The sequence below is a fragment of the Podarcis liolepis genome (genome assembly GCF_965112155.1).
Source record: "Podarcis liolepis genome assembly, chromosome: 6".
Lineage (NCBI taxonomy): Eukaryota > Metazoa > Chordata > Lepidosauria > Squamata > Lacertidae > Podarcis > Podarcis liolepis.
The window spans coordinates 48,564,279-48,583,316 of record NC_139559.1 but is presented as its reverse complement, the minus strand read 5'-3'; the positions used below and the strand labels follow the sequence as shown (position 1 = coordinate 48,583,316).

The 19,038-nt window shown below is 46.6% G+C and overlaps 1 protein-coding gene across 6 annotated transcripts in view; it reads right to left on the bottom strand.

Moving 5' to 3' along the window:
- The window catches only part of AMPD2 (adenosine monophosphate deaminase 2), a 49,290-nt gene that overhangs the window by 16,875 nt on the left and 13,377 nt on the right, over positions 1-19,038 (bottom strand). For 2 of the 6 annotated variants that reach the window (XM_083509459.1, XM_083509458.1), the window contains exons 2-7: positions 9,964-10,094; positions 6,529-6,659; positions 5,329-5,397; positions 3,438-3,549; positions 1,769-1,955; positions 79-220 (exon numbers count right to left, since the gene is read on the bottom strand). In XM_083509459.1, the coding sequence (XP_083365585.1) occupies positions 79-220; positions 1,769-1,955; positions 3,438-3,549; positions 5,329-5,397; positions 6,529-6,659; positions 9,964-10,094 (772 nt within the window). Of the gene's footprint in view, positions 1-78; positions 221-1,768; positions 1,956-3,437; positions 3,550-5,328; positions 5,398-6,528; positions 6,660-9,963; positions 10,095-18,398; positions 18,694-19,038 lie in introns of those variants that run through there. The other 4 variants (XM_083509461.1, XM_083509460.1, XM_083509462.1 and 1 more) reach the window with 3 other exon arrangements.

Below are 19,038 nucleotides of genomic sequence, written 5' to 3'. Positions count from 1 at the left end.
TTCCTAGAAGCACTGTTAGCGTACCAAGGCATCTGTACCCAGCAAGATATTGCCATGCCTTCTCCCATTCCCCCTTACTTGTCGGTGATGTCCTGCTTAGTGTACACATGGACTACTCCATTAACCATCTTCAGGCCAAAGCCAAGGTCTCCAGGCATTGATTCAGGGTCACACTTCTCATAAGGATGCTGGTTTGTAAACGGCGAGTGCCCTGAAGCATCTGCAACGCAGGAAAGAGCAAATGAGAGGCTATACTTTTGCTTCATCACTACGGATATTTCACCTACTATTTTAAACAGAAAACCAAAATACAAAAAATAAAACTAATTATTCTCAAGAACCATCTCTCTCCTTGAAGTTGATGGCACATTCCCTTATCCAGTTATTGTTTGTCTGCTTGCTTGCTTGCTTGCTTGCTTGCTTGCTTGTTTAGCAAGAGTTGGTGAGAAAGAAAAGCTAGCACAAGGGGCACAAAACAAGCAAGCTCGGTGATGGTTGTTCGGCTACAGAACATGACGGATCAAGTCAATATGGGACGGCACAGTCTCACTGGGTCCCAGTCACACCATCTCTCCCAATCATCCAAGGCTGATTCCATGGGAGCACAGAAACCTTGTAGAATGTAGTTAATGGGTATAAAGTTCCATTTTTATCATAATCTCTGTACGGTTGTTTTTTTTTTAGAGCAAGCAAGTTTCTAGTTCTCATGACATAAGATACATTTTGAAATGTGGGGGCAAAGTCTACCGAACTCTCGGAATCCAGAGGGGTAGCTGCCACTGAACATTTGCTAGAACTTCAACACCCCACATAAGCTCCTTGCCCCCCAAAGACTAATAAAATCTGAATAAAATGAATCGGGGGGGGGGAGGGAATTACCCAAATGTACCCAACTGGAACCCAACAGTTGCAGAATTCAGCATTTCTCAGCACACGGCCCTACACTCACCCCATAGCTATAGCATCTTTCCATGGGATCACTTAAAAAATATTTGTAGTTGAGCCCTTGGAGACATGAAGAGATGCCCCATTAGATCTTGCAGCTATCCAGTCTTGCCTACCCCAAAGCTGGAGGCAATGTACGACTTGTCCTCACAGCTCTCCTTGGGTGAGGGAGAGGAGGGGAGCTGCCTCTGGACCATGCCCTGGCTTCTACTACCTGCTGGCCTTTCTTTTTTCTTTTTAAGATATTTATTAAAATTTTCAAGATATTACAAAATGAAAAAAGAAAAAAGAAAAATACAAAATTAAAAACAGTTAAAAACAACTCAATCTTTCCATTACTTATTTTTCATTAGCTTGTTTCCCGGACCTCCTCGCGCCTCCCTTTTTTGTATTCCAGTTCAGTTTTTTAGTTCAGCAAATCCTTCCTCTCTTTATTTATCCTAATCTTTAATCTTAAAATATTGTGACATTAAATTTTTACCTATTAGTAATCCATTTTTCATATTCCCTTATAGTATTACAGCTAAAAACCACTTAATTTCTATCCAACATCATTCTAACATTCATTAATTTTACAATATTTCTGTAAATAGTCTTTAAACTTTTTCCAATCTTCTTCCACCGACTCTTCTCCCTGGTCTCGGATTCTGCTGGCCTTTCAAGGGCATCATCAATACCATGACCACCTTGTAAGTAGCCAGGGACCAATCTAAACTGTCTCCATGTTCCTCTTCCTGTCTGCCACTTTAGGCACCTCCCTTACTGGAATGACTTTGCTGAAAGGAAGGCCCTCTCACACACAGGCCCCAGATTCAGACCTCACCTCCAGCCCCAGGGGTCTCGGGGATCTCCTCATACATCCTGGGGGCCAAAGGCCTTTCTGAAAGGTCTTGTAGGAAGCGGGCTGTGGTCTTGCAGAAGCTTTGCAAAGAATGCCCCATATACTTCTCCCGAATGAACAAGGCCTTCACCACACTCTTGGCAGCATCCAGCAGGTCTGTGAAAGGCACCTGGGGGGGGGGAGCCAAAGAAAAACAGTTAGCTGAACTGGGAACAGCACTCATCAAGGAATCATGATGGGCAGGCTAGGAAACAGACAGCGTGAACCGCTAGACAAAAATACATAACATATCAATAATAATAATTTCTCCAATAAGGCAAATCTATCAAGTGCAAATTTCAAATAACCACAAAATGGTAATTGATCCATTCAAATTATATAAAGAAGGTCAGAAAATCAAAACAACAGCCATAAGGAAGTCTTCAGAGATTCAGTGCATAAAATGGAAAAACACAGGGACTGAGTTAGGTAACTAACTGCTTCGCAAGATATCGATCAAAAGCCAGTTTGCATGCAGAACTTCAGTATCCATAAATAAATACAATGAAAGTGCAATACAGGTGCTGCAGCTTCTTCGTGCTAAATCAAATCACTCCAGAGGTTCCTAACAGACAGTTCAGTTAATCATAGTTTAGTGTCATTCAAACCATAAACTGGGGTTAATGTTGACTATGGTTTGTAGTTGGCTTGTTTCAAACAAACCATGATTAACGTTATCCACAGCGAACACTGAAACATGAGATTAAGCAAAAAGAGAAGTAAAAGCGTCTGAATTCCAGAAGGAGGGGGAAAGGGGGAGTGTGTGAGCCAGAAGCTCACATAGGCTCATTCACAGCACACTAAGCTGAAGTTTAGCCAAGTATCCAAATGGAACCACTGGGTGAAGTTAGGCAAGCTCCTCTTCTTAGCCCCAAACTCCCATCTGCAATTTTGGGGGGGGGGGGTAATAACACTTACAACATGGGTGTTTAAAAACATCAAAGTTAGAAAATTATTTTAATACTTGAAATAAATTAATAATAAACAATTTCCCACAATGGCTGTGCCCAAAGTGACTCACAGCAAACATTCAAAACATCAAACTACAAAGCACCAAAAATACAAAATACAGAGCCTGTCAGTAAATTCTATTTGCCCAGCTGGTTTATTAGATGGGTTGCATATTTTTACCAACAGCTGCTCTCCAGGGGCTCAGGCAGACAGAGGCCTTTCACATTCCCTGCTACCTGATCCTTTAAAGTGGAGATGCCAGGGATTGAACCTGGGACCTTCTGCATTCAAAGCACAATGTGCTCTAGCACTGAGCTAAGGCCCTTCCAGGGCTAAAGTGGAGCCATTTCCTGCCTGGAGGCTTGCTGTCAGAAAGCAGCATGTTGTAGAGCAGTGGTTCCCAACCCGCCTGCCCCCCCCCTAAACATTGAGGAACACATTGTCAGACCACGGAATGATTTCCCTGTCTGCTGCAGCAGTTGTAGAGCACTGTGCTGGATGCTGCGTGATTTTTAATTGCATTTTTTTACAAACATAGCATGGATCACTCGCATGAAGCTTGTAGACCACCGTCTGTGGCAGAGCCTTTGCAGGAGATTGTGGGTGGGCATGTGTGGTTGGGTGCAAATGGATGGCTAGTTTCTGAATCTGTCAGCCTTACCCCGCACGTCTCTTCTCCGGAGATGGTGACCCTCTGGAACTCCCTTTCCAGAAGCACATCCCGTTCTTTGGGATACTGGTCCACCAGGTCCTCTCCCTGCTCCTTAAACAATCTGGGGGGAGAGGAAAGAAAGGGAAGAGTTGAGGGAGCAACAGTATATGACAGATTTGGCTCTGCCGGTATCCTGCCGTGCTCACTGGAGTCCCCTTTTCGAAAGAGGTCCTTCAAGACATCAAAGCAGGACGTACCACACACAAAACACGTTCAAGACAGGGACAACCTCCCCGCCAACCACAGGGAGAGAAGCCCTGAACTACGGAAAGGGGTGGAGACAGTCATGGACACCTGACAGCTTCAGAACCTTGGACAGTCCAACAGGTTGCCCACGTAGCAGGAAGGTGGTTCCTGCTCCTCAGGGGAGGGCTCTTTCATTTTGCACAGCTTCACCAGATGACCAATTGCCCCTTTCTGCACTGCATGAAGTCAATCATCTGGCAGAACCAGAAGCAGAGCAAGGGCCTGAAGAAGCTGGCCTCCAAGGGACCCCCTGACAAGGACCTTGCTGGGCTTACTAGGGACCTGAGCTGCTCAGCCAGCACCAGGAAAAGAGGGGAGGTGGGGGAAGAAATATAAAACACAGAGACAAGAGGCTGGCTCCACCCACTGCGCCTGCCATGAAAAGAATCATCACCGTTATAATAAAAAGACAGGAGGGAAATGGAGCTCAGAGCAAAGGAACAAGGGAAAGTGACCAGCAGTGGAAAGGGAGGAATCCCCCGCTCAGCTGTGTCAAGAGCCATGGTGGGCTCGGGACCAAAGGTGCTTCTGCCTGCCCTAGTTGCCTTGGGGCTTCCCCAGCTTCTCAGTCTGAACAGCATCTACTTCTCAGAAGGGATTGCCAAACTTGACACATGCACCAAAACAGTGGCTAGCTTTGGCCTTTCCTCCGCAAGGATTTCTCCATTCTAAAACACCGAACTTTCATTCTCCTCCAGGAGGCGAGGGGAGATTCACTTCATCCATTTACACCAGGCAAGTCTAACAGGTAGATTGTGGTCTACCGGTAGATCACTGGATGCCTGTGGTAGACCACTGGTAGATCATTGGCTTCCCCCAAAGAAGCTCAACAGGGCTTTCCTCCCTAAAAAAGCCCAATAACTTTGACCTGAACCCCCCAAATTGGGGTAGATCACTGCCAGCTTTTAACTCTGTGAGTAGATCGCAGTCTCTTGGGAGTTGGCCACCCCTGACTTACACCATCTTTCCACTCTGAAGTCCAGTTCCAAGCCTGCTTCCAGGCTGTCTGGCATGTCTCTCAGTCACTGCTGGTAAGATCAGAGCCCTACTTGGACATTTGGGGCAAAATAATGTGGACTTAAGATGGAGAGGCGAGGGATACAAATGCAAGCCCCCACCCCCACCCCAACTTCCTTGTGCCTCCTGGTCCCACTTCGGACTATCCCATGTTGTACAAGGTCTGATGGGGGATTTCTAAGCATGTTCCACATAGAATCCCCCCACTTTAGAGCTTTGCACTGATTGTAGGAAGGTCTGAACAGGAGCTGGCATGCACTGGGATTTTGAGGGAAGGTGCAAGGGTTGTGTATGCATGCCTCTGCCTCCTCCCCATTTTAAGCCTGCACAAGGCAGTTCAAAATGCCTGCACATGGCTTAGTTTGACTTAGCAGTACCTGCACCTAATTAATTGACCACACACCCAGCGGTGTGATTGAGAGTGGGAATGTGCCACATGCAGGTGGATAGAACTCTTGCAAGAGTGTCACTTCCTTTGCGCCTGCCAAGGTGGGGAGAGGATGAGGATGCAGCCTGCAGGGTGCTCCCGCTCCCACCCCTGAGTCAAGGGCAGAGAGAATTAATGCCAGGCACTCACTGTAAGTCAGCAGCACTGTCAATTTTCAGGAAGTCCTGTTTGGCTCTGAGTAAAATGTCAGGTTCTAGTCTGAGGATAAATGGGAAGTGGAGGCCAAGGCCAAGACAGGAACAAACAGAGAGACAGAAAGAGAGAGAGGGGAAGAGAGAGAGAGAGACACACTCAAACAAAGAGAGAGATGAGGAAATGTGGAGGAAGAAAAGGAGAAGAGAAGGAGAAGAAAAAAAGAAAACACTAGCATTAATACAGAAACCAACACCAGAAATGGCAGACACTGTACAGCAATATTCACCAGCTATGGGAGACAGAAGAGAATGGATTCAAAAGGCCTAGGACAGACATCAAAACCAAACCATGGTTTGGCCATCAGGAAAGTGCTGCTGATTTGAATAGTAAGTCCCTCCTCATCCATGGCAACCAGTTTGCCATGAAGATCAGGCAAACCACCCCCACCTGAACCAGAAAGTATAGCTCAATGTGAGTTTCTGGTTCTGGTGCGGAGGCAAACTATGGCCAGTGGTAACCATAATTCGATCAATCCAGACATTATGCCAAAGCATGGTTACCACAACCCAGGAAGCGGAGAAGGGAAGCAGTGTGTGCATGGAGAAGAGGGAGCAAATGCTCCTACAGCACACTTCCAATAGCCTAGGCATGGTTAGGTCACAACATCTGTACTGGGCCATATTTGTCCTCTCTCCAGTCCTGGTTTCTAAACGAATCTAGCCACCTCTGGGCAGATAGAGCTGGAAGAAATCCAGAGGCCTTTATTTGCCTGCTGGTAACGTAGATAACCACAAAGCAATCCCACCAGTGAAAAGCCTCTGGGCACCCAAGACAGACCATAAGCAGGACGAGCGTTGTGTAAAACTGCCAGGTACAAACGCACACACAAACAGTTATGTATATGCACACACACACAGCCATGTCAATGGCAGGCATCCTAGCCAACGTCCGATGTGCACCTCTTTGGACCACCTATGTCTTCTCCATCAAGCCTGTCCCCCGAGTTACAGCAATCTATTCTAGGTTGCAACTAAGGGTTCCCCATTTGGCTTCTTGCCACCTTTCTCAGTTCTCAACTGCTCATATTCATCCAGTTGTCTTTGTTCATGAACTTCTCTGAAATGCACCTTCCTACTCTTGGAAATACCAAACCAAGGAGCCAGACGAAGACCAAGAAGCATCACAGCAACTTACTTCACATCCTGGCTGATTTGCCGCTCCAGCCGTTGGCGCCTCTCCTCCAGCTGTTCAATGGGGCTGTCTTCTGGGAATTCATAGGGGGCACTGCGCATATCACTCTCAGCCAACGAACGGCAGAACAGCTCCTGTGGGCACAGCAGCACAACAGTGCAGTCGACCGGGGCAGGGAGGAGCAGTTAAGCCTCCTACATAACAAACCTCTGACAAGCAATGTGGACACCAGCATGGAGAGTCCACTAAGAGGGACTCCCTGGAGTCTGTCTGCTGAGATGGGAATACTCTGCCAGCATCCATGAAAGTATTGTGGGTGGGATCCATGCCACAATGCCTGCTTTTTCAGGGCAGGAATTCACAATGGGGTCACCAACGCAGTGACTTACAATTGCCTGAGTGATGACTGTTAGATGAACTTCACTGCTGCTGGTTTCCCATTGCCCAGGTCATCAAAAGGTGCATTAATGATTAATATATCTCAAGGTCCCCGTCTCCCCTGCTGCCTTCTCCAGCATGTTTCTGACACATGGATGTGTCAACATCAGGAAACGACAGCTGCTGAGCCATCAAGCAGGCCCTAATTTCTTCCTACAAAGGTCAGGTGGAAGCTAGAGCAGGCAGATTATACCACCACCAGTGCTCACATCCAGTATCTCTCTGCTTAGGACCATGCCTCACATTTAAGTTGTAAGATATACACTTTACAGACCTGTACGGTGAATCCACTAAAGCCATAACATCCAAATGTATATTCAAGCCTGTGAGGTGGGGTTAATCTACATCACGCCACAATGCTTTTCTACAGTGTGCATACAACATTTATGTACTTCAGGTATTGTGATTTTAATAAGTCTGTACCATGGACCCATTAAAATCAGCACGTGACGTGAGCTCCACCAACATGCTTTTTGACACTTCTATCAGTCTGGGACCAGAAAGAGTGAAGGCAGACCTAACATCTTCAGTGTGGCAAAGGTAGATTGAAATGACATTTCCTGCCTTGAAAATGAATGCACATTTTAATGTCCTAGACCTGGGGTGAGATACCCATGGTCTGGCTAGATTTCCTACAGCCCTCTAGGTGCCCTGCCAACCATCAGCTGTTCAGCAGAAATGGAAAGAGGATGTGTAACTGTGGCTCCTTCCTCTGCAAGGTCACAGCAAACTTGTATTCTTTGCAGAAATGCAAAAAGTAGTCCACACATTTTGCAATTGCTGGATCTCAATTTTGGGGAAGGACTTGCAATTCAGCTGTGAATTGAACATATTTGCATTATCACACTAGAATTACTGAGCCTTTTGGATAGGCAGTACAAATGCAGTGGTACCTCGGGTTAAGAACTTAATTCATTCTGGAGGTCCGTTCTTAACCTGAAACTGTTCTTAACCTGAGGTACCACTTTAGCTAATGGGGCCTCCCGCTGCCGCCGCACGATTTTTGTTCTCATCCTGAAGTAAAGTTCTTAACCCAAGGTACTATTTCTGGGTTATCAGAGTCTGTAACCTGAAGTGTCTGTAACCTGAGGTACCACTGTATAGGAAGTTCAATGTATTTTTTTTAAGTCTATGAAGGAAATGGAAAGTATAACTTGAAGGGAGCTAGTAATAATTAAAAATATGCCTCTGCTTCCATGATATGCGTGGTGTTATGAGAGAGAAAGAGAAATTGTGTGTGCATCAAGGGTTTATGATTTTGTGTGGATCTGGCCACACCTGGTTCAGGTATATGGCTCCACAGCTTTTCTACTAGGGCAATGTGACCCTCAGCCCCCCCCCCGAAAGTCCCCCCACCCACCCATGTTCAAAAGCAAGGTATGAAGGAAGGAGACAGACAGCTCTCATGATTCACGAGCAAAGGACAAGATCTTGCTATGGACATTTCCATACTGCAACTAAAGAGCCCTGAAGCACAAGCAGCAAGAAAGCGAGCTGCGCTACAAAGAGACATGAGCTGGGAAGTGCTGAGTCAGGCTTGCTCTGCAAGGATTTCCCCCAATAAATCAGACAAGCAATTCAATTACTTAGCCTGCCAGTAGGTCGATCAAAATGCATTTTCAATTAATTCACTCGGGTACCCGATTCTTGAAAGCTTGCCTGTGGTAAGTTCACTCTTTAGATAGCTAAAGGCAAAAAGCCAAATTTCTGTGCCAGCAATTACAATGGAAACATCTGTTGCATAGGTTAAAGGGTATCAGCATCAGAATTACTGGCGAGGCAATGACCACTTGCCGGTGACCCGCAAATTCCCCAGTTGAAATTATGGACCTTTTCAGTCTTTCCAACTGGGAGAGAATGCACCCAAGAGCCCATCCAGACAAAAAGTCTGGCCAAAGTACTCCTGTAATCGCTCTCCCTGACAATGGCTTAGTTCACACTCCAGCAAGAGATTGCTCACCTATTACTGAGGTTGAAAAAATTGTTCTGATTGCCTGAAACAGGAAGCCTGGAACTGGATCACGCAATAAGGGGAACATAACAAGAGCTTCTCTTTTTTCTTGCTCCTCCTTTCTCTTGTAATGCTGTGATTAGCAGGACAGTTCATCACTCACAGAGATTCCAGCTACTCCAGAAACCATTAAGTGCACATGGGACAGACTTTGCCAGGCTTTGAGGCTGGGTTTAGGCTAATGCACATTTGCTGTGAGCATGCCACATCTGGACTTGGAAGTAGCAAAGTCCCAGAACTGCACAAGATTTGCCTGCCTTAGAATCTGGCATCCCCAAACAGTGGACGAAAACAGCCAGTGTGGGCTGCAAGCAGTGCTAGGTCCACCTTTCCTTTACGCCACAATTAAAATCGGGAGACGGTGGAATCATTATGGCAGTGGAGACCACGTAACAACACTTTATGCCTCAACTGCAGGGTGGCACTAACTGGCACAATGTGGCAACCTGGCCCTCTGGGAAGCACCCCAACAAAACCTCACTGCAAGCACACTCAGTGAGAAATAACTCCCAAACATCAGGTTGGATACAGAGGTGATCCTAGGAAAGCAAAACTGTACTTCAGCCAAGGTGTCAAACCAGCAGAAGCTTCCACAAACAGAAGGGGAGGGTGATTTATTCCCACAGCCCCTCCACCTCCCATACACCCACCAAGCACAATTCCCAGGGGCACAGGAGATTACAGGAGGAACTGGCAAAGATCACCTCCCTCTCAGCTTCCATTTGCAGGAGTTGAAAGCAACCCACTCATTACCTCCAACAGTGAAAGGCTGCGTGGATTATCTCTCCCCCCCCCCCCAATCTTTGCAAATGCAAGAGGAATCGCATGCATTTGTCAGAGTTCAGGGTTACAAGCTTGTTTCATAAAAAAGCAATCAAAGGAAAAGAGGAACTCGGGGCCAGTAGGTATAACTCTGAGGTGGTGTCCTCAGAGGCCTGGTTCCAAGGTTATAAAAGAGGAAAGCAACAGCAATGAAGAAGTAACATTACCTCGGCTATCTCTTTGTACTTGCCATCCATGGAGGTGCGCAGGTCAACAGGAAAATGCTTCAGGCAGTGGGGAGGCCCCGGGAGGGAGCGCGCAGGCTGCAACTGGCGGGACCGTGGCCCTCCGTGGATCTCTGTGGAAAATATGAGGCAGCAGTCAGGGAGATGAGAGAAAGCCACGGCCCTGATCAGAACAATTCAAGGGAAGAGGAGAAATTTAATCAAACACAGCCACTATCAGTTCTCTCCAACCCGGTGCCCTCTAGATGTTCTGGACTATGATTTCCATCAGTCCCAGTTGGCAGCGGCTGGTAATTTTGCCTGGATCAGAACTGAGAACTGCCGTGGGACAGTCCTGCTTTTGCCGTGGGTGTCTGCAGATTAGCAGACACCCCACCACCACCATTTCGTTTGAGAAACTGCTAAAACACTTGGCTTTACCATCACTCCCTTCTCACTCCACATCATCCATTTGAAGGAAGCAGGTTGTGGCTGCTGGTACTGTAATTAACAAACAAACAACTTTATTACCCTGCCTTCACACTAAGGTCCCAGGGGTGGGCTGCATTGATTAAAATTACATCAGAAGTTTTAAAAACTTACAATAAAAAAATGCAACCACACACACAAATAGAGTGGGTCCTGAAAATATACATCTCAGGTGTCAAGGCCAGGGAAAAGGGGTGATAAGATGATGACACTATAAAAGGTAAAGGACCCCTGGGTGGTTCAGTCCAGTCAAAGGCGAATCTGGGGTTGTGGCGCTCATCTCGCTTTCAGGCCGAGGGAGCCGGCGTTTGTCCACAGACAGCTTTCCAGGTCATATGGCCAGCATGACTAAACCATTTCTGGCGCAATGGAACCCCGTGATGGAAGCCAGAGCACACGGAAATGCTGTTTACCTTCCCGCCGCAGCGGTACCTATTTATCTACTTGCACTGGCGTGCTTTTGAACTGCTAGGCAGGAGCTGGGACAGAACAACGGGAGCTTACCCCGTCGCAGGGATTTGAAGCGGCAACCTTCCAATCGGCAAGCCCAAGAGGCTCAGTGGTTTAAACCACAGTGCCACCCACGTCATATATAAGCCAATATAATGCACTAATTCTACACTTTCCATCCTTTTGCTTCAGGAAGTGGCTCAGGAATGTATTCAAGCTAAGATGTTAGAGCAATTGGTACACACAGAAATGGCAAGCACATACTACCTCTGCTGAACCTCACCATCCTTCAAAGGAAAATTAAACTGCCAAGTTCACGTTCTGGCAATCCTTCCCAAAAGCCTTTTTCACATCTGTGCACACTGAGAAGTATGAAGCTGCTAGAACTCAGAGTGGCCCAGGGCATCAACAGAGCAAAGATGCTACTGAAAATTAACATTAGAATCGGAACTAGTCTTGTGGCACCTTAAAGACAGATGTGTTTATCATGGTGTGACCTTCCCTGGATTAGTCACCAGATGCAACAAAAGAAAAATAACAGAAACGGAGCAACTCTGATTGCCGCTCATAACCCATCCCTTACCATGTCCAATGAATGGCAGCTATTGACAAAAAGCAGGAAATCCTCTGTGAGATATGCCCAATTTTATGCTGTTTTCTGGTCTCTGTTAACATAGCCCAGGTTCATCAGTTCCTGAGCTGTGTTTACCAGTTCCAAGAGGAGCCCACCATTTAAAATAAAAGGAAATGGCACAAGCACTATTTGATCCATTGGTTCACCATCCACCCCCAAGGGTCACTCGAAGCCCACACTCAAATTACCAGCTGTCAGTCTGTGTCACAGGGCCCCAGACCTTGCAAATGCCCAAGAACTATCTTATGATCCACCCGCCTCTGTTTGCCATTTTCAGCTGCTCTGCTACCAGGGACAAGGGTTGGGTCTGGAATCCACCGTTATATTGGCATTATGAGAAGAGTTCCCAGACATCTCCTTCCAAGCCTGGCCATTCATTTCCTGAATATGCAGTCACATATTAATTTTGGCAGATTACATAATATGCACAATTGTTGCTTTATTCAAGCTCACAACAGCCATGCAAAATAAGCCACTCCTACTCCCATTGAACAGATGCAGGATTGAAGGCGAGACTTCCTCAAGGGCAGCGACTGTATGTTCCTGGCCCAGCAGGGATTTAAAGTCGGACTCTGGATAGGCAACCAGCATATGCTATTCAGCTGGACCCCACCATGTCTCAAATGTCGGTTCTCAAAGTGATCCAGTCACCTCAAAATACTGGAAATGCCACTGAGCTGAGGACCAGATCTCCTTTCAAATGGGAAAGAATCCCTTATCAATTGGCATCACCTTTTATTGGGCTTTTTCAATGCCATTCTTCCTAGCATTTGTGACAACCACAAACCACGGTGCAGATGGAGGACTCCAGCTCGGAGATGAAAATACTTACTGCCATACTTAACAAGGAATTTCTGGCAGGGCCAGGAACTGACTATGCTAGCTAAAAATGAACAGATGCTATAGCTTTTCTTGAAGAACAAGGATGTAGAAACTGCGGCCCTGAGGATGTTGTTGGACTACAGCTCTCACCACCCCTCACCAATGGGCATGCTGGCTATGGCTGATGAGAGCTGGAGTCCATGGAGGACCACACAGTCCCCATCCCTTTTGTAAGAAGAAAAGGCTCCTCACCATCACGCCCAGTTAAAAGGATCCCATTTCTCACCAGCTTCAAGACTCTTAGCGTCCACTTTGAGGTTGAGAAGCACTAAAAACAAAAACAGGTATCCCATCCCTTCTAAAAGTTTAAACTAGTTGGTAAGGCTTGCCCTACCACTTGTCTGATGTAGAAATAATAATCAGCTTCCAGCCTGGAGACGAGTACCTTAAGTTGGCTTCCAGAAAGACTATTAAGGGGAATAACACATCCTTTGTTCTGTTAAAAGGAACCTGGCAGAGACACATTCTCTCTTGTTTGCGCCTGCAGAGGCTGAAGGCAAACACCATGGACCGATCAGCCAGACCCTACGCTGAGCCTCACAGGAGAAACTGCTCAAAGTCCATTTTATAGGGGTGACTGGCTTTCAGCTCTCAGGCCTTAACGTTCTAATGAGAGCAAATGCTTGCAGACCAGACCTTTCCTCCCTGCCGCTGCCGCAAGAACACAACCACTCCTAGCTCCCCATGCAGAGCACAAGGGGAACAGATATGGAAATCAATACAAACAACCCAACCACAGCACTTATGCTGACTGTTGGCCAAGATCTACCATGGAGTGGCCTCTCTGAAGCCACACAGGAATCCAGGGGTGACCCAACTTCCTACCTCTGCAGACTAAGGGGCAAAGCAAGTTGTGAAATAAGACAGAGTCATGGGCAATTACTTTGTTCCCTTCTGCTAGAATCGACATGTCTTGACCTTAAAATTCCTAAAAATAAAGCAAGGTAAACAAAATAGACTCCTCAAGGGAAAGGGAGCGAAAGAATGTAGTTACTTGAGACATTTTAAAAGCAGATCAGAGTCTCAACTGCTGTGTGCTCAGTATGTGTGGTAGAATACACTAAATTGGTCCATTACATATCTTGTTGTTTAAGTCTAACTTGTGACAAGGTTGCTCATAGATCTTTTTTTAATGTCTCCCAAGGATGCTTCACACACTACAGAAAATATGGGTTTTCTTTGCTCCTCTGCATGTCTCTGTGGTGCCTTTAAACTATAAGGTCTCCAAGTCCATGCCACCAATTTTTCACACATGTCTGCACCCTCCACACATTATAGTAGTCACCATGTGGACATAGTCAACACACAAGAGCTCATTTCCCCCCGTAATAACCCAATGTAGGTGCCAAACTAGCAATCTTCTAACTCATGTGAATTATTTCCTTTCCGTGGCTCATGTAGACATCTTGACTGGCACTAGCCATGGTTTGCAAACAAGCTTCCATCTCTGTTTGTGCTGCTGCAGATGTTAATGCTTCTGTGCCAGAGTCAAATCTAACCAGGTGAGGGAAGTTGATTTTTGAGAGCTAAAGTAAGGAAGGTGATGATGGGCAAGGAAGGAGATGCACAGCTTTGATCACCTAACCATGGTTACATTTTCATTGGGTCGATTTGCAAGGCAGCTCTAAGCAAGACGTTTCACCTACTAAGTAGAGAATAATAAGCAATAGACTGGGGCGGGGGGCAAGGGAGGTTCAAAGGTACAAAGGAACATGACACCTCTAGCGGAACTGGACTATCACCAACAGCTACTGGCAATTACATAAACTGACACTCTTGCATGCTGTCAATAGGCAGGAAATCTACATAACGTGTGTGGTCAACTATGTCACAAGTAAACACTACATGGCTTTGTCAGAACCTTTTCTATTTAAAAGTTTCAGGTATTCATAGCCACACAAAAGGATTTGGCTCAGGAGCCAAAAGGATCCATTTTCCAAGCCATACTGCTCCAAGTGACATTGCTGAATTAGGATTGGGGAGACCCAGGCTCAGATCCCATTTCAACCGTCATGAAGTTCCGAGTGACCCGGGGCTAGTTATTCTCTCTCAGCCCGTTGTTGTGTGGATAATGAGGTGGTGGGGGACCCATGTATGCCACCCTAAACTTTTGGATGAACAGGATAAAAGTGTCCAAATTAATCAATCAATCCACAGTCCCTGCAAACATTTTTTATCACTGTAATGCCTCGTGTCCTTACTTCTTTTCCACTCTCTGTCATGCGATACATCACATTCCATTCTTTGAAGAGGATATCATAAGTACACACATTCATGAAAATTCATGGCTCACTTGCACAGCCCACACTAAATCACAGGATCTGGCATTCCCTCGGTTGAATCGTACAAGTCCTGTCTATAATTACTGACATCACCCACTACACAAGGAATTCCATTTGTCTTCCCATCCAAACCAGCTATTGTCTATCTAGAGTTGCTTTTCAACCCAACACAGCTGGCCTGCAAGTACTGATTTCCTTTTCTTGTCAAGAGACAGAATATCTTCTTCTAAATTGTATTTAATATCAGCAGAGTGTTCAAGTAAGTTTGTTACTGTCCATGAAAAAGTTGAAATTACTTTAGGCGAAGGGTGAAAGGCCAACAAGTGAGGATGGGTGGAAGATGTCTGATGGCACTGGAGGTGCTTGACTGGTGAGCAATCTGTCACTCACTGTTGCCCATGTAAATCGCTCAAGAATAAATACAAGATGGAGAATTATTACTTTAGAGAAAATCTCCAGGTCAAATTGCCACAGAAGCTGCTTTATACAGAGTCAGGCCACTGGTTTGTTGAGCTCAGTGCTGCCTACTCTACAATGATTAACAGTGACTCTCCAGACTTTCAGAGGGGATGATGTTGTCCAGCTCCACCTGGAAATACCAGGGATTGAATTTGGGATGTTCTGCAATGCAGAGTATGTACCCTGCTATCTAGCTATGGCCCTTCCCAAAAGGTTGCCTGATCACAATCTAGAGATCCTGCCTGGGTCTAAACATCCCACGGCAACAGGAACACAAGGAGCTACCGCATTTCCCAGTCCATTCCTCCTCCAGATCCTGCATCCATCTTCATGTAGCAGAGTGGGAAAGGGGTAACAGCAGATAAAAGTAACAGGCCAAAAAGAGCCAGAGGAGCCGCATACGATTCTGCTGTTGCTGCCTTAAGAGTGTTCAAAAGAACAGGCAGCATCTCCAGAGCATCATCCGGCAATGAGACACGTGTGCTCCTACCCACCAGGGTCTAAGAAAGCATTTCATAATTATATACCTGGAAACGTCATTTCTGAAATGATACGATTATTAGCTTTTTCCCCATCTAGTGTTCTTAGCTGTTACATCTACAATAACCAGAATTCTTGTCGTGGGGGCACTTAAAACAGATGCTGATTCCGCCCCAAAAGCAGCTGCACTGCAGTAGCTGGCAATATGCATTTTGTGCCCTCCGATTTTCAGTACTCATTCCTTCAGAACGAAACTTGTCACAGAAAAGGAAAAATTGGCCCTGCTGTCCTTAGCAGCCTATTCCCAGAAACCTCTGCACAACACATTCCAGTTTGTGGGGGAGGGGGCCACTTATCTTAGTAGATGCTGAGCAAGTTTCACAAGTGTCACAACTACCCGACGAAAGGGTGACCCAAGAGGAACCAGTCCCTTCGAGTTCATTCATATCCTGAGCTCACTGGAGACACACGAGAACTCCATAACTACACGAAGGTCTCCCCCACCACCACCACCCCACGACGAAAGCTTGCAATGCCTGGTTTGCATCTGGCCCTCAGCGGGTCACCAAGGTACACACCACAAAGCAGAAGCATCAAGCTAGGACAAAGAGGAGAGCATTGCCATCAACTGTCAAACCTGATTCAGGGTGTTTTTGCCTGACTGATGCCCCAGAGGCTGACTACCCACTCCATCACAGTGGCTTCTGTGGAAGGAAGAAGTGTTTGCTTGGGTTCCCCCCCCCCACACCCATTGCCCCTCTCCCACTCCCAATCCAGGCACTGCCTGAATAGTCAAGCTCCACTGTGCCTTGCTAATGACCCTCACATGTCTCCCTAATGGGCTCCCTGTGCACAGTGCAAACAATCAATTCATTAGGAAAAAAACAGCAAGAGCTGGGGAACCGCCAGGCCAATTGCAGGGCTAAGGCTTGGCAGCCCCATCAAAGCCAGCATGTGTCTTCAGCTCATGAGGGGGGCAGCCAAGAACAGCTGCTCCTGTAGCTCCAATTGCTGGCTGGGCAACACCACGGATGGCAACACAGATTTCCTCAACCTTTCTTCCACTGCCACTAGCAGCTTTAGGATGTGCAGCAGTCTGGAGCCCCAGCTTTTGTTGGGCAGCCTCCCAACACCTGCCAGAACCAATGGGGGAGCATCACTTCCAGGCCCAAACCCTCCATGGCAAAAATCCCCTTGTGATGTTGCAGCAAAAGTTTAGTGGGGTCAGCAGTGTAGCCTGCTCCTCCTATACTCAGATACCCAGGAGAAGTAAAGACAGGACATGGCTTCCCACACTTAGTCACATCATCATGCTTGGTTCTGAATCTGCAATGGTCTTCACTTAAGTCAAGCTCTGGCCAAATGCTGAAGCTCCTCCACCAAGACTATAGCTGCGGATGCTGAGTCGGTCACATGCCCATATTGTGACACTTGTTATGCCACTCTTTTGGAATTCCTGAGCCTACTACACACAGAGCAGCAGAAATGTGGCTAATTCAGACATATGCCGATGCTTTAATATATAGCGACGGCTTCATTCACATGTATGTTATGGAGATACTTTATTGTGACATCTCGTTGGCGAGAGGTCACTAGGTGCTCCATCAATCCGACTCCAAGGACCAGATATTCATTTTTCTTTTATGCAATTTACCCTTGGGGTTTCCCACAAACACTGGGGATGCAATTATGGTTAGTTTAACAGTGGCTTAAAGGCTTGCCCTGAGAAACTAGAAAGCTAGACTCTCTCTCTCTCTCTCAGTAGTCCTCTGTTGATCGCTGAAATGCCTGTTCCGGCAACATGAGACAAGGTAGCACAGATAAATTGCCATGTGACTAGTTCTTTGGGGTAAAAAATTGGGCAGTTTTTACAGAATGTATTTCAATGAAATAGTGGAGCCTCTTCTAAACAGCTGTATTTTCACAAGTACTAGAAGATCACAGAAATATGCTTTAAAGAGTCCTAATAAGCATCATAGTTTCCCCACCCCCATTTTTAATTTTATTGTACATAGTACATGCAGGTGGTTGTGACTAATGGCTATCAGATCTATACACATTCAATTAATTAAAGTATGTGTGGGTTTGTTTGTTTTTAAACTCCCTTTCTCACGAGAAGCCTTGCACCACCAAAATACTAAAACAGAGTGCAAGGGATAGAAGTCCTGCATTTTTTGTGGGTATCATCGCAACAACTTCTCATCACAAGGAATCCAAACTCTTGCAATGCATCTGAGAACATGATAGGGATAAAAACAACTGCAAAAGAAGCTGTCATCATTACCCACTCCCCCCACTCCCCAAGACAGACATTTCAGCATCTGCACCAGGATAGCCGGTGGAGGTCCCCTTCAGTGATGAGCTGTCAGCTAGCCCAGCTTCAGAGAATTGCCAGAGGTTTACACACAGAGACACAAAACACCTCCCACTCCCCGGAAAAAAAGAAACCTCAAGCCTCAATCAATACAGGAATACCTTGCCAATGCTCCTGCTCTAACTTTCAGGGATTTGCCTTCTGCGGCAGCCTGAGCAAATCACCCCTCTCTTTTACGCTGAGTGCCACATGCCCATCTCACGTCAAAGGTTCTTAAATCGCATGCCCCTTAACAACACAGCAGTGCAACTCCAGCCCATTAAATAGAACAGGCAGGCTTCACTTTATCCTTCAAGCATCTCAGAACTCCTGATTAATACGAGCAGCTGCAACTCAAAACCATCCAGCCCCAGAGGGGAGAAAGGAAAAGACATTTCCAAACACTTACAGATCTGGCAGTCTTAAGGGCCTCACTAAGCCTCTGCCTTTTCTCCACCTGGAAACCAAGATGCTGGCAGGCTAGGCAAGGAGCATCCCATCACCTTCTGCCCCCTGAGCGTGGACCAAAAAGCCTCCAAGGTACCCTTGGGGGAGGCAGAGTGCCCACAAGAAGGCAACGAGGACGAAGCAGACAGAGGTGCCTGCTGCCGCTGCTCTTGCCGGTGTTTCGCAGCCTCCTCTCTGAGAGCTGCAGTCCCACAGGATTCCAGCTCCAGAGCCGGCTTGGGCTGTACCAACCGTAGCTACATGGGGGGAGAGGGAGGAGACAAAAAATATATGACAGTCTCTTCCAAGAGGCAGGCAGAGCCAGACAGGCAAAGAGAAGCCACCCTCCGCCACCAGTGGCCACGCAGCAGAGCTAACTCCTGGCCTCAAAGTAAGGAGGCGTTAACCCCTAACGTGCCAGCCACAGCTGCAGACGTGTATCCCAGCGCCCGCCCCCATCTCTCTCTGAAAGTAAGCAACGGCAGAGATCTACCCACACACAAAAGCACAGAGCACCACATACTGGTCGTTCATGCTGTAAGAAAAGGGGGAAATCGAACAAAAGCTAACTCAACTTTAAGAGTGTGTTTTCATTATGTACT